This window comes from Lagenorhynchus albirostris, chromosome 15, assembly GCF_949774975.1.
Source record: "Lagenorhynchus albirostris chromosome 15, mLagAlb1.1, whole genome shotgun sequence".
NCBI lineage: Eukaryota > Metazoa > Chordata > Mammalia > Artiodactyla > Delphinidae > Lagenorhynchus > Lagenorhynchus albirostris.
The window spans coordinates 80890767-80913730 of record NC_083109.1 but is presented as its reverse complement, the minus strand read 5'-3'; the positions used below and the strand labels follow the sequence as shown (position 1 = coordinate 80913730).

The following is a 22964-nucleotide window of genomic DNA, read 5'->3' as shown; positions in this document are numbered from 1 at the left end:
GGCGCTGGCGCTCCCGCGGCGGCCGCTCCTCTCTGTTTGTGTTTGTAGCAAGATGGCTGCCCGCCTCACACCACGTGACGCGGACGCGGGGCCGCGGGGCCGCCCCCTCCGCCCCCGCCGCGGCCGCCGCCACCGCCACTGCCCCCCTTTGCTACTCCGGCCCGCTCCGACCCGCACGGCCTAGCGCGCTCCTAGCGTGCCCGGCGGGCGCGGCCCGGATGCCCGCCTACCCCGAGCCCCCCCCGGCACGTGACCTGGGAGCCGGGTGCCTCACGTGACACAGCCTGCTGCGGGCCGGGGGGGTTGTGAGGGTGTCCCCGGGGTGCTCCCCGGCTGCCCCCCCCTGCACGCGATGCGCGACCATCGCGACGAAGGCCGCCGCTAGAGGCATCGCCCGCCTCCCGGACGGTCGGCTTCCTCCGGGAAGCCCGCCTGGATTGAAGGAGACCACGTACAACCCAGAGGTGTGTTCGTCGGACATCCCCGGGGTATACGAAATAAACGAGGAACCTAATGGTTTAGAAACAAGTCCGAGGCAGCACTGGCTGGTGAGATCTGGAGTTTCTTTCTGGCTCCGCCACCGACTAGCCCCCTAGACCTCGGGGGCGAAGGAGTTGACGGTGTCGGGCCTCAGTTTCTGTTTTATAGTAAGGTATTGATGCTCTGCTCCGCCCCATCCCTGGCCCCCATTCCACTCCCTTCCGGAGTGCTGAAAGAATTAAAATAGGTGAGTGTGAAAGGCTTCGGAAAGAGAGAAACTACTATGCAAATGTGAGAAGTAGATTGACACCGCCTTTGTTTAAAAAGGAGGTTTTCAAGAACGACTTTTCCGATTCCCTGAACTTTTTAGGATGAAAAAGTCTTGTGTGTGTTTTCACCGTTTTCTTTGGAAGTTACGCCAGAATGTATACTCTACTTCCCAGCTTCCTAAAACAGCCGTTACCAAAAACAATATAATCCTCAGGACAGGGAAGGGTAAATTCAGACTTGGAACTTGAGTCCTCTGTGTTTCGCCAAAACGGAGCGCCGACCTCCGGAGCTACCAGGAAGGCCCTTTGTTCTTGCACGGAGCACACCCCAGGTTTCTATGCACTTATAGTTTTCGTGTCTGCTTTTTTCAGTTCCCTTGTCTTTCTTGCAGTCAGGATTCCTGCCTCAGTGTAGTCAGTGAAGCTGCTTGTTCACAGGCTGGAAAATGCAATTGTTTAAAGCGAGGGCTTATGTGCTGGTTCCATCCTATACTGACCGTGGCCTTGGGCAACTTTACTCATTTCGGAGTCTCTGGATTGTATGGTAAAGGACTTAACACAGTGCTTGGTATAGGGCAGGCACTCCACAAATGTTAGCTAGTGGGGCCTTCTGGGTCCACAATATTCACATTGTTAACTGTGTGAAAATATATCAACAGAATCCAATCTCCAATCAAGTTCTTCTAGAACAAAGTTCTCAAGTTTATGACAGCTGTTTTTTCTTACTCCAAAGCTTTTGTTGTTGTCCCCCCCCCCGCCCACTTTCCTAGATGTGTCCTACCCTCTGAATAAGGTCTTCGCCTTTTGGCCTGTTTTAATGATTAATTAGCAAATGTGAGATTGTAAATTATAGTGGAGAAATGGTACAGGGGAAAGAGGGGGGAAACCCCTGTGAAGGGGAAGCAGTCAGGGACAGTGGTGGCCTGTGCTGAGCAGGAAGGAAGGGCAGGATTTGGGTAGATTTAAGAAAAGTGAGCATCAGCTTTAGAATAGTGACAAGCCAGGCTGATGGGAGAAGAGGACCTGGATTGCTAGTTGGATGAGAAGTGAAGTGAAACTTAAGTTGAGGGCTTCGAATGCTATCATGAAAATGTTTTTGATTGGACAGTAGTACCTACCTACCTACCAGATGCTTTGTGTCAGGGAGAGCACGCTGGACTCCAAGGTAGAAGATTGGAGTAATTGATCGGTCGCCCTGGGTTTCCTGTATGCCAGCTTGTGATCCTGGCCAAGTAATCTCCCCCAGCCGTAAAGTGAGAATGCATTTGCTGCTGATGACACTGTGGAAATTGAATTGCATAAGCACCCTCTCTGAGAAAGGAAACAAATCAGAACTGTGAATCTCCCATACAAAATTAAAGAAAAGAATTTGAATGAAGAAAATCACTTGGACCTAAGATATTTTTGTTTATTCAGGTTTATTCAAGACTATGCTGTAAAATGCCTTGGTCTGTGTTATTTTGAATTTGGAAGCTTTTGAACTAAACAAAGAGTTGTGGTTAGATGGTTTATCGAGATGAAAGGGAAGTCTCAAGTAAGAGTAAACAGCCAAACTCTCTGCCTTTTTTTTCTAACGAGCTAAGTTCTTTGGTCAATCAAGTGTAAATGCTTGTCAAGTCACCAGTGCAAAATCACCACATTGCTAAATCCACTGGTTTGTTATCTCCTGTGGCCTACCAACAGCATATGACACAGCTGGTCACTACCTCCTCCAAGAAATGCTTTCTTCACCTGGCCTCCAGATCACCGTATCCCTTGGTTTTCCTCCTACCTCATCAGCTGCTCCTTCTGAATCCTTTGCTGGTTCCCTCCTACTTCCCTATCTCCCAGGGCTCAGACCTCCCAGACCTCTCCATTGTAACAGGAGGTACTGCACAGGATCTGAGCCCAACTGCTAGACGTTACTGCCTCACCTTAGCCATTGCGTCCTGTGGAACATCTTGCATCCCCCCAAGGTCATATTGGCTGTACCTCCTTGAGGGTCCACTGAACCCTATCCATGCTCCATGCTGAGCAGCGGTTGCACTGTCTTGCTCATCTTGTTTGCCTTCCACAGTAAACTCTGAGCTGCTCAGCACAGTATTGTTCTAGGATGTACGTAGTCTTCCAGCAGCCTAATGGGTCTCCTTGATCCAACTTTTATTGCTGAGTAGTAGTCCATGGTAGGGATGTACCACACTTTAACCAGTCACCCATTGAAAGACACAAGGGTTGTTTCCTGTCTGGGGCTTTTACAAACACTGCTATTACAAACACTGCTGTGGACATTTGTGTACGAGTTTGTAAATTCCCATGTGTGCTCTTGCTGGGTCATATGGTGAGTGTATGTTTAATTTTAGAAGAAGCTGCTGAACTATTTTCCGGAGTGGCTGGACCATTGAAAATTCCCACAAACAGTGTATGAGAGATCCAGTTTCTCTGCATTCTCCTAAACACTTAGTATTGTCAAAATTTTTAATTTTAGACATTCTAATAGGTGGGCAGTGGCATCTCATCATGGTTTTAATTTGCATTTCCATAATGGCTGTGTTGAACATCTTATGTGCTTATTTGTCATCCTTATACCCTCTTTGCTAAAGAACCCTCTGTTCAAGACTTTTGCCCATTTTCTATTTTTGTTTGTTTGGTTTTGTTTTTTTCGGCTGCGCCAGGTCTTAGTTGCAGCACTCGGGATCTTCGTTGTGGCATGCGGGATCTTTCAGTTGGAGCATGTGAACTCTTAGTTGCAGCATGTGGGATCTAGTTCCCTGACCAGGGATGGAACCCCGGGCCCACTGCATTGGGAGCACGGAGTCTTAGCCTCTGGACCACCAGGGAAGTCCGTAATTGAGTTGTTTTCTAACGCTTGAATTTAGAGAGTTCTTTATTCTGGATACAAGTCCATTGTTGGATATGTGATTTGCAGGTATTTTCTCGCAGTCCGTGGCTGGGTGGTCTTTCACAGAGTAAAAGTTTTTAATTTTGATGAAGTACAATTTATCAATTTTTTTAAACCATATATTACTTTTCACATATTTATTTATTTATTTTTGGCTGCATTGGGTCTTCGTTGCTGTGCATGGGCTTTCTCCAGTTGTGGCGAACGGGGGCCACTCTTCGCTGCAGTGTGCGGGCCTCTCATTGCGGTGGCCTCCCATGCTGTGGAGCACGGGCTTCAGGCACGCCGGGCCCCAGTAGTTGTGGCACGTGGGCTCAGCAGCCGTGGCTCACAGGCTCTAGAGCGCAGGCTCAGCAGCCGTGGCACACGGGCTCAGCTGCTCCACGGCATGTGGGATCCTCCTGGACCAGGGCTCGAACCCATGTCCCCTGCACTAGCAGGTGGACTCCCAACCACTGTGCCACCAGGGAAGTCCTCAATTTTTTTCTTTAATGGATCATGCCTTTGGAGTTGTATCTAAGAATTCTTTACCTGACCCTATGTCATGAAGACTTTTTTCCTATATTTCTTCTAAAAGTTTTATAATTTTCCATTTTATGTTTAGATCTACCATCCATTTTGTGTTAATTTTTTGCATAGGGCTGAGGTTCAGTTCTTTGCCTATTTATTCAGTTGTTTTAGCACCACTTGCTGAAAAGACTCATTCTTTCCCCATTCAGCTGCTTTTGCACCTTTGCCAAAAATCAGCTGGCTGGCTTTTCCGCGCCAGCCAGACAGGGGTCCATACGGCGTTGTTCTGGACTCCCATCGTAACTTAAAGGGAAACTTTCACAATTTCCAGAGCCTTTGATGTCCTGCAAATGAAGGAGGAGGATGTCCTCAAATTCCTTGCAGCAGGAACCCACTTAGGTGGCACCAACCTTGGCTTCCAAGTGGAACAGTACACCTACAAAAGGAAAAGTGATGACATCTACATAATAAATCTGAAGAGAACCTGGGAGAAGCTTCTGTTGGCAGCTCATGCCACTGTTGCCATTGAAAACCCAGCTGATGTCAGTGTCATATCCTCCAGGAATACTGGCCAGCGAGCTGGGCTGAAGTTTGCTGCTGCCACTGGATCCACTCCTATTGCTGGCTGCTTCACTCCTGGAACCTTCACTAACCAGATCCAGGCAGCCTTCCGGGAGCCAAGACTTCCGGTGGTTACTGATCCCAGGGCTGACCACCTGCCTCTCCCAGAGGCCTCTTACGTTAACCTGTCTACCATTGCTCTGTGTAACGCAGACTCTCCTCTGCGATAATGTGGACATTGCCATCCCATGCAACAACAAGGGAGCTCACTCCTTCCCAGTGGGTCTGATGTGGTGGATGCTTGCCGGGGAAGTTCTGCGCATGCGTGGCACCATCTCCCGTGAACACCCATGGGAGGTCATGCCTGATCTCTACTTCTACAGAGATCCTGGAGAGATTGAAAAGGATGAGCAGGCAGCAGCTGAGAAGGCTGTGACCAAGGAGGAATTTCAGGGTGAATGGATTGCTCCAGCTCCTGAGTTCACTGCTACCAGTCCAGGTGGTGGACTGGTCCGAAGGTGTGCAGGTGTCCCCGTGCCTCTTCAACAGTTCCCCACTGGAGGCTGGAGTGCTCAACCTGCCACTGAACACTGGTCTGCAGCTCCCACTGCTCAGGCCGCTGAGTGGGTAGGAACAAGCACTGAGTGGTCGTAAGCAGTTCTTCCACAAACTCTTAAAATGGAAATAGGTTGATGGAAAATAAACAGTTTCTTAAAAAAAAAAAAAATCAGCTGGCTGTACTTGTGTGAATCTATTTCTAGGTTCTCTATTCCATTTTATTGATTTTTGTGTCTGTCCCTTGGCAGATATCACACTGTCTTGATACTGTGTTTACACAGTAAGTCTTAAAATCAGGTGGTGTGATTCCAACTTTTTGTTTTTCAGAATTGCTTTAACTTCTCTTGCCTTGCCATATAAATTTTACAATAAACTTATTTACATCTACAAAACTTCTTGCTGGGATTTTCATAGGAATTGCATTAAATTTGGAGAGAATTGACATCTATACTATGTTGAATATTCCAATACGTGGACACAGTATATCTCTCCATTAATTTAGATCTTTGATTAGCATTTTGTAGTTTTAAGCAGAGTTTGTACATGTTTTGTTACATTTATACTTAAATATTTTTCGCTCCCCCTCCTTTCCTCCTCCCCCTTCCCCTCTCTCTCTGGAGTGATTGTAAATGATTTTAAATTTTGGTTTCCAGCTGTTTATTGCCAGTACATAGAAATACAATTGATTTTTTTTTTTTTTGCTGTACGCGGGCCTCTCACTGTTGCGGCCTCTCCCGTTGCGGAGAACAGGCTCCGGACGCGCAGGCTCAGCGGCCATGGCTCACGGGCCCAGCCGCTCCGCGGCATGTGGGATCTTCCCGGACCGGGGCACGAACCCGTGTCCCCTGCATCGGCAGGCGGACTCTCAACCACTGCGCCACCAGGGAAGCCCCAATTGATTTTTTTAACTTTTTTTTTTTTTTGGCTGCCTTGGGTCTTCGTTGCTGCGCACGGGCTTCCTCTAGTTGCAGTGCGCGGGGGCTTCTCTTCGTTGTGGTGTGCGGGCTTCTCAATGGTGTCTTCTGTTGCGGGGCACGGGCTCTAGGCACACAAGCTTCAGTAGTTGTGGCTCGCAGGCTCTAGAGCACAGGCTCAATAGTTGTGGCGCACAGCCTTAGTTGCTCCGTGGCATGTGGGATCTTTCTGGACCAGGGCTCGAACCCGTGTCCCTTGCATTGGCAGGCGGATTCTTAACCACTGCGCCACCACGGAAGCCCTACAAGTGATTTTTGTATGTTAATCTTGTATCCTGCAAACTTGCTAATAAGCTAATTTATTAATGTTTTTTTTAGATTCCTTGGGACTTTTTATGTATACACAATCATGTCATCTGCAAATAGAGACAGTTTTTTTTTCTTCCTTTACAATCTTTTCTTTGCCTTATTGCACTGGCTGGGACTTCCAACAATGAGAGTGGTGAGAGACGACATCCTTTCCTTGTTCTTGATTTTAAGAGAAAGGTGTCCAGTCTTACACCATTAAGTATGATGGGAAGCTGTAGTTTTTTTGTAGATGCTCTTTACCAAGTTGAGGAAGTTCCTTCCATTCTCTTTTTGCTAAGAGCTCTTATCATAAGTGGGCACTAAATTATGTTAAGTGGTTTTTCTGTATCAATTGACATGATCGTATGTGTTTTTTTCTTTAACTTGTTAATATGGTAGATAATACTGTTTGGTTTTCTTACACTGAACCAGTCCTGCATCTTTGGAATCAACTTTACTTGGTTGTGGTATATCATTCTCTATATACTGCTGGATTCAGTTTGCTAACATTTTGTTGAAGATTTTTTGTGTTGTTCATGAGAGGTATCCATCTGTGATTTTTCTTCTTTTGTATTATCTTTGTCTGGTTTTGGCCTCATAAAATTAATTAGGAAATGTACCTTCCTCTTCTGTTTTCTGGAAGAGATTGTGTAGAATTTGTGTTACTTCCTTTTTTTGTGTGCGTGGTAGAATTCACCAGTAAAACCATGTGGGCCTAGATATTTCTTGTTCTAAATTTTTTTTTAACTATGAATTTAATTACCTTAATAGTTACAGAGTTATTCAGATGATCTATTTCATCTTGGGTTAGTTTGGTAGTTTGTTTTCTAGGAGCTGGTCCATTTTATCTAAGCTGTGAAATTTATGTGTGTAGAGTTGTTTGTGTTGTTCTCCAAGTATAATTCAATGTTTATGGGATCTTTAGTGTTATCCCCTCTTTCATTTCTGATAATCATAATTTGAGTCTTCTTTTTCTTGTTCTCTCTTTTTTGTCAGTCTTGCTAGAGGTCAATTTTATTGACTTTTTCAAAGAACCAGCTTCTAAAAAAAAAAAAAAAAAGAACCAGCTTCTGGTTTGAATTTCTTTATTGTTTTTCTGTGTTCAGTTTCATTTATATTTGCTCTTTATTATTTCCTCCCATCTTCTCCCTTTGGCCTTACTTTTTCTAGTTCCTTGAGGTGGAAGCTTAGGTTATGCTTCCATTCTTTTAAAAATACTGTTCAGTGTTTCCAGAATACTCCTTGCTTTCCTGAAGAATTCCTGTTTGTCCATCAAAACTCTGTTCAGATGTCACTTCTGAGATGGAGTAAGGTTGTAGCCAGCATTTCCTCTTCAACCCCAAATAACCCCCCAAACTTGTAAGAATCTGAAGCTAAAAGAACCACAGGATTTAAGTGGTGCTGGGAGAGAAGTTCGCAGGAGCCTGGCCTCTTTCCAACCTCCAGTCAAATGGGGTCAGACTCTACCCCAGGCAACTAGAGAGAGGTCTGGGGTGGGGGTGGGGGGGCGGTGTGCATAAAAATGCCAGCTCAGGGACGTCCCTGGTGGTCCAGTGGTTAAGACTCCTCGCTCCCAATGCAGGGCACCCGGGTTCCATCCCCGGTCAGGGAACTAGATCCCACATGCTGCAACTAAAAGCCCGCATGCCACAACTAAGACCCAGCACGGCCAAATAAATAAATTTTTTTTAATTAAAAAAAAAGCTAACGTGTAGGCTTACAGTTTGTAAGGTTATATTGAGTTTTGCAACTCAGTAGCAAGACAGGAATTCTCATCCCCATTTGAGTGATGAGGGAACTGAGGTCCTCACTGCAGGTCTAACTCATTTTCAAATGGAACTCTACAGAAGCTAAACCAATCTGGGCAGAAAGCCCCTTCCCACTGGTCTTGGGGAGCCACCAACCCCCAGGTGTTGCCCTGCACTTTCCCGCCAGGGGGCGCACGTCCGTACTCCCAGGTGTTGGGCAGTGACCGAAGAGCTGGCGGCGGGTGGGGGTGGTGGAGGGGTGCGAGTGGGTCAGGGGGGCCCAGGGGAGCTGTGAAGGCTGGACCTGCGGTTCATAGCTCGCGTCCCCAGGGGCTGGCCTGGGAGGTCAGCCCTGCCAGACGCAGGGAAGAAGGACGGGTCCCCGTGAACTGCGAGGAGTCCCGGAAGGCTGTCCTCCGCCAAGGGCCGGGCCTCGCCACTCGTTACCCGCCCTCGGTCTTTGGGCAACAGGAACCTTGGGCGGGAGGTCAGTTCTGCCAACCCTGCCACACCTCCTCTGACCTGAGGAACTGCGATGGACGCGAGAGGGCAGACTTGACTTCAGACCCCTTCGCGATCACGTTCTATGGAACTCGCTGCCCTCCCTGCTATCTTTGGAAGACCCTTACCCCCAAATCCTCCACGCCCCTACAATAGCCTCCTCTCCTCCCCTCTCCCCTTCGGGACACCTCCGCGAACCGGGGACTCGGATTGGCCCAGGAAAGCTGACCTCCCCAGCTCCGACTTGGTACACGCCTCCTGCGTCTGCGCCCCGCCTGGGAGGCGTACACGTGGTAGATCCCATCACACCCCCGGAAGCCTCGCGTTACTCAAACACATCGCGCGGTTTTGCGAGCTCTCAGGAAAGGGGCGGGAGAACGGAGGCCAGGAAGGCGATTCGTGGATCCCGCGGGCTTGGCTGCAGGGGCCGAGCGCGCGTGCGCACTCGGCACCCGTTTCAGGAGCCAGGAGCCAGGAGCCGGCTGGGTTCTAGCGCTCGAGCGTTCCGGCGGTGTTCACCTTTCCTTCTTGGGGCCTGGGGGTCGCGAGAAGCGCCCTATATTCCGGCCGGTCGGCGCAACGCTTGAGTGCCCTGGCAGGGGAGCGGGCCGCGGCGCGTGGAGAGCACTGTGGACCGGAGAGAGTAGGCGCGGAAGAGCTGGGGAAAGGGGGCGGTGGAGGGGCCTGGAGGTTGGGGGCGATGTGATGAATGAGTAGGAACTGGGGGTGGGGGAGATGCGGGAGCTTGAGGTGAGTGGAAGGGAATAGAGGCGTCGAGTGCGCCTTTTCCCGGCTTCACCCTTTGGGCAGGAAACGGGGTGGGAAAGGAAGCGTTGGTCGCTCGTCACCCCTGGCTGATGTCGTCTCTTCCTCGTGCCAGGGCACACAGCATGGCCGAAAACCGAGAGCCCCGCGGAGCCGTCGAGGCTGAGCTGGACCCGGTGGAGTACACCCTGCGGAAGCGGCTCCCCCACCGCCTGCCCCGGAGGCCCAATGACATTTATGTCAACATGAAGACTGACTTCAAGGCCCAGCTGGCCCGCTGCCAGAAACTGCTGGATGGAGGGGCTCGGGGTCAGAACGCATGCAGTGAGATCTACATCCACGGCTTGGGCCTGGCCATCAACCGCGCCATCAACATTGCCCTACAGCTGCAGGCTGGCAGCTTCGGGTCCTTGCAGGTGGCTGCCAATACCTCCACCGTGGAGCTTGTCGATGAACTGGAACCAGAGATTGATACGCGAGAGCCGCTGACCCGGATCCGCAACAACTCGGCCATCCACATCCGTGTCTTCAGGGTCACACCCAAGTGATTGAGATGAGGCTGGCCCACCTTATCCACCCACCCCCGTACAGCTAGGCTCAGATGTGGCTCTTCTTGTACTGAGTACTGTCCTGGACCTTCTTCCAGAGCCATGTAGGAAAAAGCCTGTCCCCTCGCAGCCCAGAGGACTCTGAATTGAGAGGGCAAATACTGTCTTTTGTTGACCCAAGCAGTGGGGCCTCCTGAACCTTTGTGGTCTGTAACCATTGTCGTATACAATAAAAAGTATCAAGTTGTGTTGGTGCCCTGCCACCACGCTGCACTGCCTCTCCCCTGTGTAAATTCTGGAAAGGAGAGTAGGAAAGAACTTTACAAGGATTTAGGTACAGTAGGGGCACCCCAGTGTTTCCTGCCGTCACAGAAAGCATAAATTGTACTACGGACACTGCAACCTAAAACAAACTTTAGTACAGTGCAGAAGCCTGACAATTACAATGTTTGCTTTAAAATATTTCATCCTCACAGAAGAAGGCAGGGCAGATAAAGTATATACTCTCACCCGCTGGAGTGCAGCTGGAGTGTAGTTGTATGCTAGGAAAGCATCAGGTTGTCTGCTGGCAGTTCCCAGGTGCAGGAAGGGTGAGGGTTTAAGGGTGAAGAGGGCAAACAAAGATGGGGGCCTCCTTTGTGTCAGCCTGTGGTAGGGACTGAGACACTGCTTCATTTGATTCCTGGTCCTTTGGGGCCCAAATTGTTCTAAACAGCTATGGTCCAGAGCCCTTCAGACCCTTGCGGCTGGGCTGTTCTAAGCAGGAAAGGATTGCCTTCCCTTTGAATTCCTGGGCACACAGGTCATAAGTACTTTTTTGTTGGGATATTTGTAGGAGGATCTGATTTTTCATGTTTATCAAACAAGTCACCTAAAGCAATTTTTATCAAAGTGGGTGGTGACCCATATGTAGGTCTTGAAATCAATTTACTGGGTCAAAGCCTTTTAAAAAGCAAGTAAAAAAAAAGTACATCTTCAATGATAATATTTTGTTGACACTTTCAGTTATAGATGTGTATATAGACACATACGTGCTAGTTATGACATCAGTTTTACTGTTGGGCGAGGTCACAGGAGTTTGAAAGCCTTTGATCTAAACGTTAGTAACAGAATTTGGAAGGCAGTTTGGTTTGGGGTTCTGAAAATTAGCCTCCTCGTTTAACAAAACCTCTCCCTCTGGCTTGAGTATTCCTGTTGACGAGGGATTCATGCTGCGGAAGTGACTGCCAGCCGCTCAGGAAAGTGAACTCCTTACAGAAGGACTAGCGCGTCATTCTAACAACTAAATACATGCTGAGTGCCTACTGTAAGCCGAGGCCTGGGCTGGGCCCTGGGGACACAAAGATGGGTGTGAAATGGCCCCTGCCTTCAAGGAGCTCACCACTTAGTTGGGAAGGTGGATATACCAATTTTTTGTGAAATGAGTAAGATGTGTTACGTAAGAAGTAAGAATAGCCACGATACAGAAGTGTGGAGAAGGAAATGGCTAACTTCCTGGTGAGGTCTCAGATGGTTCCACCTTTTGACCTGGGTTTTGAAGGATGAAAAGGAGCTTGCCAGGCAGAAGAGAGGGGAGAGGGCATATCAGACAGAGGGGTCAGCATGCACAGAGGGGATTCATGAACAAGCAGGCTGTGTTCTGGGACTGGAGGGTCATTCGGGCAGCTAGAAAGTAGCGCGAGCTTTCTCTAGTTGCGGCGAGTGGGGGCTACTCTTCGTTGCGGTGCGCGGGCTTCTCATTGCTGTGGCTTCTCTTGTTGCGGAGCATGGGCTCTGGGTGCGCGGGCTTCAGTAGTTGTGGCTCGTGGGCTCAGTCGTTGTGGGTTGCTGGCTTTAGAGCACAGGCTCAGTAGTTGTGGTGCACGGGCTCTGCGGCATGTGGGATCTTCCTGTACCAGGGCTCGAACCCGTGTCCCCTGCATTGGCAGCCGGATTCTTAACCACTGCGCCGCCAGCGAAGTCCCTCCCTATCAGCCTTGACTGCAAGACTCCCTTGTCCAGGAGCCCCCAGTAACGGAGTGGGGAGCCGGCAGGGAGCTGGAGGGAACTATGTGTGTCCCTGCACGTATGTGCTCCGCTCTCTGCTCCTGGCCTGGGCCCAGCAGAGGTGGTGGCAGCAACCCTTTTGCATTTGGTTTGTTTTGGCAGCTACGTCGCCCAGCTTATTTGTTTGTTGTTTCTACTCCGAGTTCTCTCACTGCTTGCCAGTGGGGCTTCCCTCAGTGGCAGGTCTGCGGAAACAGCCCCTAGTCATTGCCACCGAAGGAAGAAGGGGTGTGAGGGCAGGTAGGGGGCGTGGGGAAAGCTCCCGCATCTGTTGGAGTCCATGCGTGGTGGACCGGGCAGGGAGCTCTGCATTCCTTCTGCAGGGAGGCCAGTGCCGGCCTCTGCTTCCCTCCCTCTTTGGTTCTCTGAAGTGTCTTCCATCACAGCTTGGGAGGTGATGGGGGTAGAAGGCGTGTCCAGGTGCAGTTTCCCTCCCTTTTGCTCAACCACTATGGAGCCCACAGAGAGTGCGAAATGACCTCCTACTTCGAAAACAGATCCCCAGAGGCCAGATTGGAAACGCTCGTCTTGGAGGTGAGTGTAGACCTTTTCTCGTCATCCGTAGTATTATTGAGCGTCCACTGGTTGTATGGAATCTGTGTTAGGCGCCAGGTCTGCCTGGAGAGGTATAAACTCCTGGTTCTCTAAAAACTAATAGGAAAAAGGACAGATTTAAAAAGACAAATCATTTACGTGGTGCTTGGAGTTGTCCTAGCATTAGTAAGGGCTCAAAAAATAGTAAGGGCTACTATTGTTAGCTTGAGCCATTTTGCTAAGGAATGGTTTGAGCCTCTTCATGGGGATGGGGAGAGGGGAAGGAAGGTGATTTGTGTGTGTTTGGTTTACAAGGCTGGGTTATTAGTTCTGTCGGCTTTTACTTTGTGGCACGCGTGGCAGGGAAGAAGGGAGGCCCTCAGAGCACATGAACTGGTTTGGATGGGCGGATGATCCTTCTAGGTGAGTTCCCAGTGCTTGGTCAGGAGTTGGGGGAACAAACCCTGGAGCCTATAGGGAAGTTGGACTAGAGGCATGTGTCAAATGTAGTTCCTTAGGGAAGAGATATCCCGCTACACAGATTTGGGGGTGAGGCAAATGTTATCCCACCAAGAGAGAAGTCTGTGAAAATGACCACTTATGACTCCATCTTCCTAATGACATTATGGGTGCTTTTTAATTGATGTATTTTGGTTTAGCCATATTTTCTAGTTGGTCAGTGATCCTGTATTGTTTTTGTAACAGGAAAACGTTATTATTATTATTTTTTTTACAAAGCCTGTTCCTTTGGTCTGTTCCCTAGGTGGGGTGATCAGGGGAGTTCCTTATCAAACTGCTGAGACGACTTCAAGGAGAAGCAGCGATTCCATTGTGCAATCCAGTGACTAATAAATATCTGACAGATGAATGGCTGGATGTATGCATGCACAGGAGGACAGCTTGTTATTGGCTACCCTATAACAAGTCTCTGCTCCCTTAGAAACACCAAATATCTTTCACTGGAAGTGTGCAAGCAGAGGGTGGAAGTTCACCTTCATGGGATGTCCTAGGTCCCTTCCAGCTCAGAGTCTATGAATCTTGTTTGCTGCAAGAAAAATATACTTTCCTGAAAGTACTAAAATTACTTGCTGGTTGATGAAATAAGACATGAACAGAAGGTCTTGCTTATATACAGATCGGAGGATGCCTCTGTCAAGCAATAGGTTCTCGTAACTCATTGGTTATCAGTGAAGCATGAACAATTTGGGAAAATATTTGCTAAACTTGGAGGTTTAAGAGTATGTCTAAGGCTTCTATAAACTACCTTGAGTAGATCTTGGCCTATGTTCCTCCAAGTAGGAAGAGCCTAAAGAGTTCACGCAGGGCTTCCCTGGTGGCGCAGTGGTTAAGAACCCGCCTGCCAGTGCAGGGGACTTGGGTTTGAGACCTGGTCTGGGAAGATCCCACATGCCGCAGAGCAGCTAAGCCCGTGTGCCACAACTACTGAGCCTGCGCTCTAGAGCCCGCAAGCCACAACTACTGACCCCGCGTGCCACAGCTACTGAAGCCCGCGTGCTTGGAGCCCATATTCCTCAACAAGAGAAGCCACCGCAATAAGAAGCCCGCGCGCAGCAACGAAGACCCAACGCAGCCAAAAATTAAATAAATAAAATCAAATAAAATAGAGTTCATGCAAAATCCTTAAGCCCCATGTTAACAAAATGAAACTTTTGTGTTCACGACTGCACCCCTGCAAAGATCTTACATGGGAGAAAAACATTACTCTCGTTGATATTGCCAGTAGTGTTTTAAGTTAGGATTTTCTAGTTTTATTTTTGCATGGACAGGAAAGCTACTCTGACCAACTTAGCAGCTCTGTCTTCTGATAAAGGATGGGTGCCATGGGAAGGAGCTTGGGAATATCCAGCCATACTTGTGAGCAAGAGATCCTAAGATGGGGTTGACACTTCATAGAAACCTAACCTGGGGAAGTGTTTCTGGATCCCAAGGTGAAGGTCTTGGTGCTGTGGGCGCCCTCCTTCAAGGACTCAAGCACTGGAGGAGAGGCAAGAGACAAGTAACCAAGGAAGCTGGCCTGGTAATGCTTCAGGCCTCATTCAGTCCAACGTCCTTGGGACTTCTCCGGGCCTCCCTTGGGAGGAGACGCATGTTAATGGGACAAGAAACCCCTGTTTGGCCCCAGGCTTTGAATAAACTAAGTGTGAGACTTGTCTTGATATCTGTGTCTTCACCCCCGCCACCCCCCAGCTCCCACAGTGATGCCATTTCACTCAGTTCTGTTCAGTGGCAAGTTTCTGCAAAGAGCAGTGGATGTGTACACCCGGCGGTACCTCCATCCGCACCCCACTATCCCCATGACCTTTACCAGTGAGTTGTTTGGTAAAGGTACAACACCGGAGATAAGGTGTCATGAACCCACGCCCAGCTCCCCAGAGGGAACAGTGGAGGACGCCGGAGGAGGGCTGACGAACATGCTGCAGATTTGGTCTCCAGGCCTCCAAAGCCAGGTAGCAGCCACAGTAAAGCAGAGGGCGCCGTGATAATTGCTAGCATTATTGATTACCCCGTGCCGGGCATTACATAATCCCACGACAGCCCTGGCAAGCGATTACTAGAGTTTTTTACCATCCCCAGGCTCAGACGTAACGTCACTTGTCCATGTCAGGTGCTAGTGGCACAGCTCAGGCCTCCAGTCTGGGCTCCCTTGTTTGCCAGACGAGCCCCATTAGCCTGCTGAAGCCACAGAGCTGCTCGCTGAGAACAGAAACCCGGATGTCTGGTTCTACTGGCTACTCTGTGGCCAAGTAAGCAGAACTTCCCTCAGTTTCTCCAAAGTGACCTTCGCACAGGACTTCCTTTCGCTGTCTGGCAGGAATCCCTTCTCCAAGTCCTCACTCCCTTCCCAGTTCCCCAAGCGCCAGGAAGCCCTCCCCCACCGCACCCTCCAAGGTCCCGGCCACCTCACTTCCCAGCACAGAAGGTCTTTTGGGCTGCTGGCTGAACTCCCGAGCCCAGCTGAGAAGCCACTGCTTGGAAAGGAGGAGGGAGGAGAAGTCCAGAGGCCCCCCTCGTCCCCTACACGACTCCAGGCAGCTGGGACTTCGTGCTGCCTGGGGGTCTGCGACAGCTCAGGGGGCTGTAAATTTGCTTCTTGGATTTTCAGTCTGAATTGGCTGCCAGGAAGACTCCATGGAACAGAGCCTGCCTCCACCCCCGCCATCCTCTGGTTCAGACCCCGCCTCGGGGGGCTGCCTGCTCAGGAAGTAGATGGAGGCCTCTGAGGCCCCCATGAACCCCGAGCTAGGTTGTCCAGGCATGGCTCCAGCAAGCATTCAGAGGATGAGTAGCTCACTTCCTCCCTCTAGGTCTCCCATTCTCTGGCTGAGGTGTCTGGAGTGGAGGGACCACACAATGCAAACCACACTTGAGGGAAGCCCATAAACAGGCAACATGCTGGGTGCCCAGTGCCACCCAGGTGAACAAGACCTGCCTACACTGTCCTTTGCTCTCTCCTCCAGTTAACAGAGCACCTGTGCTGCATGACTCCAGAGAGTACCATTCTCATCAGGGTCGATATGAATGGCGCCCCCTGGAGTTGTGCAGTGCTCAACCATGACAGCTGTATATGGTGGCCCGGTCAGGAGAGGCCTAAGACATGTACATAAAGGATGGCAGCCCAGAGCAGGGAGACAGCTTCCTGCTGGGGTATCAGGGAAGGCTTCACAGAGGAGGTAATGCTTGGGTTTGGGCTTTTGAGAGCCATAGTGGGAGGGGGAGGGGGATCCAGGTGGAAGGCACATAGTGAGCGAAGGGCAGGAAGCAGCAAACCATCTAACTGAGCTCACGTGATGCAGGCGAGTGGGAGTGAGCAAAGTGGGAGAACAGGCTGGAAAGGTAGGTGGATGGCAGAGCACAGAGGGTCTTAGTTCAGAGGCAACCGGGAGCCGCTGCAGGCTCCTGCTCTGGGGAATGCCACGAACGAGCTATTCAGTGGGAAAGTTGCTCTAGTGGCAGGGCTGGGGATAACTGGAGGGGATGGTGCGGAGACCCTCCGCGGTGGTCCTGGCACTGGTCCAGCCCCGTGCCAGAGAAATACAAACAGGCAGATGGAGGGGCACTGGCAGGGGGGTGGTGGGCATCGGAGGGAGAGCCCTGGGTAGCTTCCTGCTCCTCAGGGGCCCCTGCTGTCAAGGCTGGATGCATGGACCCTACTGGGCAGTATCCACAAGCACCTGGGTTGAAGTTGGCTCCTAAACCAGCCTCTGCCCTCTTGGTAGGATTACTACAGCTTAGGGATTGGGTGCAGGGTGAGCTGAGATCCTCTACTCTGCCCTCTCTCCCAGGCTGCATCGCAGTTCTCTCTCCCAAAGCCCCAGCGGATGAGCCAGCATCACCCCTGTCCAGCAGGCCCCAGCAGCTAGGGGCTGGGTGCTCAGGGCCCATCTCCCTTTCTCGAAGGCAGGGGCCTGGGGACCTCTGACAAACCGGTGTGAGGGCAGAAGCAGGTCCCACAGCCCGAACGGCTCCTCCTCTCCTCCGGCTGTGTCTACTCCCCCCCACCCCCGATCTGTCCCCGGCCCCTCTCCATGGTCAGGTCAGGGCAGTGACGCAGGAGTCAGGGGACCCAGAGAGCAGAGGCTGGGGGGTGTGTTGTGGGTCGGGACAGAACGCATGTGCGGACGTGTGTGGACGTGAGTGTGCGTGTGCTTGTCCCACAGCTGGGATCTTGTCCCAGAGCTGGGCTCTGAGGGCCAAGTGGGGCTGGGAGGCTGCCTGGGTGCTGAGGAGGAAACGGGGACCAGAGGACGTAGTGAGGTGTGCAGAGCCACAGCAGCCGCACACCAGGTTCGGGGAGGACCCCGAGAGCAGGCTCGCAGTGAGCGGAGGGCAGGGGAGCGACTCGGGCCCTCGTTAGTTCCCACAAGCCTCTGCCTCCCCACCCCTCGCATTCATCTTTCTGAACCCTTCTTTGATCAGGCTCCTCCCCCCACCCCTTATCTCCCTCCCTCACCTCTGTCACCTCTCAGCAGGCATCCCTGCCTGCTTCATCAAAAATTGCCACCTCCTCCAACACTCCTGGGCCTTTTTAGTTCTTTTAGCCATTGGAGCTCCTCTATCTTTTATTCATTCTCTGTGTTTATCATCCATCTCTCCACTAGAATGTCAGCTCCACCGGGGCAGGCATTCTTGTCTGTTTCATTCACTGCTCTATCCCCAGGTCTCTGGCCAAGAGTAGGTACTCTTATATGTATATTTCTTGAATGAATGAATGAATGAATACTTCCCATCTTTCCAAACAAACTCCAAATTCTTCAGAGGGGCATTCAAGGCCCTTCACAACCTGACCTCTCCCTAACCGCCACCCTAGTCTGATCTCCACCTCTCCCTCCCCCACCCCACCTTTCGCCCCAACACACCTGACCCACCAAGCACTTGGCTGGACCGGCCTCTGCACCCACCTCACATCTTTTCCCATTGAAATCTTACCCACCCTTCAAGGCTGAGCTTGTTGTCACCTCCTGCATCAAATCTTCCTTGATTTCCCAGCTAGAGGTGAGCTCCCCCTCTTCCAAACTCTCACAGCTCGGATCTGCACACTCCAGTCCTCGTGTACAGTTCCGTGTCCCCACCTTATCTCTATTGTAAACTACAAACTCCAGGAGGCAGGACTTAGGGCTCAAAACACCTTTTTGTCCTGAAAAGTTCTTAGTCAATTGTCTTGCACAAAGAAGGCACTGAACGCATGAATAAAGTATCTCTAATATCATGGGACTGGGGAGGGAGTGAATGAACGTATAAATAACCGCCGGTATTTGTAGGACTTCCCTGTCTATTATGAAAGCTGCATGAGCTGGCACTGGTGCTTTCATGAGGCCCATTTGACAGGTGAGAGCACTGAGGCTCAGGGACTCAGGCCACTTTCCAAGGTTTGATAAGCCAGCTAGCCTTGGACTCCTGCCCCCCCCGCCCCCCCCGGGAGCTCCCCCGCTGCCTCAGGGCTTCCTAGAAGCCACAAAGGCTTAGCTGCAAATCCCAAGGGCCATCACTCTGGGGGTTCACTCTATTTCAGAGTTCCTAAGAATTTTACCATGCAGGCTAACCTAAAAGTTCAATTTCTGGGTTTTCAGGGTCCTCAAAAGTGAGGAGTGGGGGAGAAGACCCCCTCAGATTTCTTGCTTTGTGCGGCCCCGTTCAATTTCTCAACAAGAACACTGGTTTCTAGAACAAGAACTAGGGTCGTGAGAAGGAGGCCACTGACTTGCCCCACAGCCACCTTCCGGGCTTCCAGCCCTAGCTGCCTCGCAAGAACCCAGACAGCCCCAGCTGAGTCCCCGCCCAAGACCGGGACGCCCCCTTCCCTGGGGGGACGTCGGGGTCCCCAGCCTTTCCCAGAATGGCACTGCTCTCGCAGCGCAGCCTTCTGCCCGTCCCGCTGCGCGCACCCAGCCGCCCCTCCCGGGGCCCTGGGGTCCGACGACGGGGCGGCAGCTCGGCTCCCGCCCCGGCGAGCCCCCGACCCAGGCGTCCTGCCCCCGGCTCTGACCCCTCCGGCCCCCCCCTCCCGCGACCCCTCACGCACACAGCCCCCCCCAACCCCCCACACGCACGCACACAGCTGATAACAGCCCCGACCCCCGGCCGCCGCCGCAGTTCCCCGGGCCAACAGTCCCCGGGCCAACCCCGGCCGGCCGCCTCGCCGCGCCGTCCTCCGGACCCTGGCCCCGGGCCCTGCGCGCTCTGCCCCGACCCCGGCTCGGCGCCCCGGACGGCGGCCCCCTCCTTCGGGCGGCGGGGTGGCTCTGCCCCGCCGAGCTTCCCGGGATGCGGGCCCCCGGCGCGGGCACCCGCCGAGCCCCAGGTCGCTGAGGGGCCGGGCGAGGCGCGGAGATGGGGGTGCGCGGTGAGTACTCCCGGCCGCGGGAGCGCCCGCCCGCCCGGCCCCTGTTTGAGGAGGAATTTACCGCTGGGGCTGTTGGCCCCGGGGTGGCCGGGTTCAAGGACCTGCGACTTGCCAAGGACCCCGGAAGGGCAAGGGGGGTGGGGCAGCCTTCACCTGCCGGCCGGGCTGGGGGAGTCCCCGGGAAAGTCGGAATCTGAGCTGGAGACGCGATGGAGGACTGGGGGTCCAGGGAGAAGAGGGGCGGCTACGTGGGTGCCGAGGGAGCTGATACCTGGGTCTGGGAGCAACAACTCGGATCTGCGAGAGGGGAAGCCTCTGTCACACCGGGATTGAAGTTTGGCCGGGAGAAGTGGATGCCGGTAGCTGGGGGGTGGGGTGTGCACGCGGCCGCGGGATTGAATGAAGGCAAAGGAGGCAGAGCCTGAGCGCTCGCAAGGTTCGGGTCGGGAGGACTCGCGGGGCCAGAGCAGCGGGATGGGTGAACGTGCAGGTCCAAACCACCCCTTCTCCTGCAAGTCCCGGCCTCACACTCAGCCCGGCTCTCTCTCCTAGAATGTCTTCTGCTGCTTCTGCTGTCCTTGCTGCTGCTTCCTCTGGGCCTCCCAGTCCTGGGCGCCCCCCCACACCTCATCTGTGACAGCCGAGTCCTGGAGAGGTACATCCTGGAGGCCAGGGAGGCCGAAAATGCCACGGTGAGGCCCCCTCCCCAGGACCTTCCACAGAACTCACCCTCAGGGGTCCAGGGTCTCCCCCAAGGTCCAGGAACCTGGACTCCCCCCTGGCACTTGGTTCAGGGGTGGAAGCGGGGAGCCAGAGCCCCCAGTAAAAGTAATAAGAGTGGTAGTCCCCAGTGCACACCTGGAAGCTAGGTAAGGGGCGAAGCCAGCAGGAGCCCCTGGGGCCCCTGACTCCAGGCTTGTGCATTTCAGCTGGGCTGTGCTGAGGGCTGCAGCTTCAGTGAGAACATCACTGTCCCGGACACCAAGGTTAACTTCTATGCCTGGAAGAGGATGGAGGTGAGTTCACTTTTTCCTTCCTCTTGGGGAGTCTCATTTTGGGAACCTCCTAGGGCAGGAAGGAGAATGATAGAGAGAAGAAACAGAGCAGCAAAGATGAGGGCTGAATGGAATATGTTCATTCATTTATTCATTTGTTCATTCATTCATTCATTCAACAAAACTGTTTGCTTGGGGCTGCCGAGAGGGAGGAGGGCGGGGCTGGCTTGGGCCAGCTAACTCCAAGTCTCCACTCCCTTTAGGTCCAGCAGCAGGCTGTGGAAGTCTGGCAGGGCCTGGCCCTGCTCTCCGAAGCCATCCTGCAGGGCCAGGCCCTGTTGGCCAACTCGTCCCAGCCATCCGAGGCCCTGCAGCTGCACGTGGACAAAGCTGTCAGCGGCCTGCGCAGCCTCACCTCCCTGCTTCGGGCACTGGGAGCCCAGGTACGTGTAGGACCTTCCCTCGCACTTGTGTTTGCCCTTTCTGTAAAATGGGAGAATGGCCCCGCCAAGGAATCCCTGCTGCAATTCTGTCCCAAATTCCCTCTCCTGACGGGGTCCCCACCGGTAACCTTTTGTTCTCTCCTTGGCAGAAGGGAGCCGTCCCCCTTCCAAACGCAGCCTCCTCTGCAGCCCCGCTCCGAACATTCACTGTTGATACTTTGTGCAAACTTTTCCGAATCTACTCCAATTTCCTGCGGGGAAAGCTGACGCTGTACACAGGGGAGGCCTGTAGGAGAGGGGACAGGTGACCCGGTGCTCCCACCCCGGGCACGTCCACCACCTCGCTCACCACCACTGCCTGTGCCACGCCTTCTGCACCTCCACTCCCAACCCCTGTCGATGGGCCATCAGCTCAGCGCCAGACTGTCCCACGGACACTCCAGGGCCAGCGGTGATATCTCAGGGGCTAGAGGAACTGTTCAGAGCTCAACTCAGATCTAAGGATGTCACAGGGTCAGCCTGAGTCTCCAAAGCAGGAGGAATTCAGAGAGTTCAACTTAAACTTGGGGACAGCGCCATGCTGGGGAGACACTGATACTCATCTCAGTGCCTTGCAGAACCGTGCTGCTGCGTGATGCTGGGACAAGCTGGAGGGCACCTAGCAAGCAGGGACAGGACGGACCGGAGAATTTAGGGGGCAAGCCATGAATTCTCCGGGTCTCATGGGGACTCCGTGACAGCAGAGCCCGCTGGATAAGGAGGGTGGTGGGAGCCGTGAAGATGGGATGGGGGCTGGCTCCTGGCTCTCACTGGGTCCAAGTCTTGTGTATTTTTCAATCTCACTGGCAAGAACTGAAACCGCAACCTGGCTCTTGGCTTTTCTGTTTTCCCGGGAGACCCCTACTTCCCTGGCTCTGTCCCCATCCTGGCAGCAGGCTGCAGGTCCGGGAAACCAGAGGTGGAGGGGGCCGGGCCCTACGTGCTGCCTCGCATGGCCCGTCTGACCTGTTGACCCCACTGGGCCTGAGGCCACAAGCTCTGCCCGCGCTGGTCAATAACGTGGCTCCATTCAAGGCTAGTCCTCAGTAGGCATCTGGCCCAGGATAAGTCTTTTTTTTTTTTTTTTTTTGGCTGAATTGCACGGCTTGTGGGATTTTAATTCCCCAACCAGGGATGGAACCTGGGCCCCGGCAGTGAGAGCACGGAATCCTAACCACTGGACCTCCAGGGAAGTCCCCAGGCTGATGTCTTTAGTGAGCCTCGGCTGCTGGCAAGGACAGAGGAGCCAGCAGGAGGGGCCCCTTTGGGGGCTGGCGGCAGCTGCCCGTGCTCCCTGCTGGACCCTCTTCTCTGTGGCCGCTTCTTCTAATGCCGCAACCCCAGCACCAGCCTTTGCCATCTCAGCACACAAGCCCCCTCTAAATCCAGTGGAACTTTCCTTGCCTGGGGATGGTTACCATGAATGCTCTACCCTGAAACTTGCCAAAGGGGCAGTAGTAGAGTGGGGTACAGTGGGAACCAACTTCCCAGACAACCATCTTGTTGATCAATCGCTCTACCCAGAGCTACTGCAGGTAGTTCACTTATATGACCTCATTTTACTCCTCACACAGCCCTGGGAGAATGGCCCTGCAGTCATTCCCATGGTACAGATGAAGAAGTAAAGTACCTTGCCCGAGGCCAAGATGACAGGATCCCCCATCCTCCCAGCACTCAGCCCCTTCCCTCTTCTTCTTATTTCTGCCACATGAGCCCTCCCAGCTCCCCCGGGATGGGGGACATGGGACAAACTCACTCCAACTCCACACTTGATCCCTACTTGCTTCTTTCTTTCTTTTTTTTTTTTTGGCCACACCTTAGTCCCCCAACCAGGGATCTAACCCGTGTCCTCTGCAGTGGAAGCACAGAGTCTTAACCACTGGACCGCCAGGGAATTCCTACTTCTAATTTTACCCTTTCCCCTGACAATCAATTTCAAATTCCTTCCCAGAAATAATGTTTCAG

At 52.6% G+C, this 22964-nt stretch overlaps 2 protein-coding genes and 1 pseudogene across 3 annotated transcripts; all 3 read left to right on the top strand.

Annotated features, from left to right (window-relative positions):
• Positions 1–98: 98 nt before the first annotated feature.
• LOC132505532 (small ribosomal subunit protein uS2-like) lies at positions 99–5611 on the top strand (annotated as a pseudogene).
• A 3597-nt stretch (positions 5612–9208) lies between these two features.
• On the top strand, positions 9209–10327 carry POP7 (POP7 homolog, ribonuclease P/MRP subunit). Of its 2 annotated transcripts, none has more exons than XM_060123628.1 (2): positions 9209–9414; positions 9648–10327. In XM_060123628.1, exon 2 carries the CDS (start codon positions 9658–9660, stop codon positions 10078–10080), a length of 423 nt encoding a protein of 140 aa, XP_059979611.1. In that variant the 5' UTR covers positions 9209–9414; positions 9648–9657; the 3' UTR covers positions 10081–10327. The 2 variants fall into 2 exon arrangements, with proteins under 2 accessions (XP_059979611.1, XP_059979610.1); XM_060123627.1 differs by having other exon boundaries at positions 9210–9410.
• A 9594-nt stretch (positions 10328–19921) lies between these two features.
• On the top strand, positions 19922–21727 carry EPO (erythropoietin). The gene is made up of 5 exons (XM_060123652.1): positions 19922–19958; positions 20075–20214; positions 20452–20538; positions 20781–20960; positions 21110–21727. The coding sequence occupies exons 1-5, from the start codon at positions 19922–19924 to the stop codon at positions 21266–21268; spliced, it is 603 nt and encodes a 200-aa protein (XP_059979635.1). The 3' UTR covers positions 21269–21727.
• The last annotated feature ends 1237 nt before the right edge of the window (positions 21728–22964 follow it).

Bases quoted from the DNA above. Each gene is read 5' to 3' on its own strand.
- POP7 (XM_060123628.1), top strand. From the start codon at position 9,658: ATGGCCGAAAACCGAGAGCCCCGCGGAGCCGTCGAGGCTGAGCTGGAC.
- EPO (XM_060123652.1), top strand. From the start codon at position 19,922: ATGAAGGCAAAGGAGGCAGAGCCTGAGCGCTCGCAAG. The intron at 19,959-20,074 runs GTTCGGGTCGGG...TCTCTCTCCTAG, and splicing joins AGAGCCTGAGCGCTCGCAAG to AATGTCTTCTGCTGCTTCTG. The intron at 20,539-20,780 runs GTGAGTTCACTT...CACTCCCTTTAG, and splicing joins ATGCCTGGAAGAGGATGGAG to GTCCAGCAGCAGGCTGTGGA.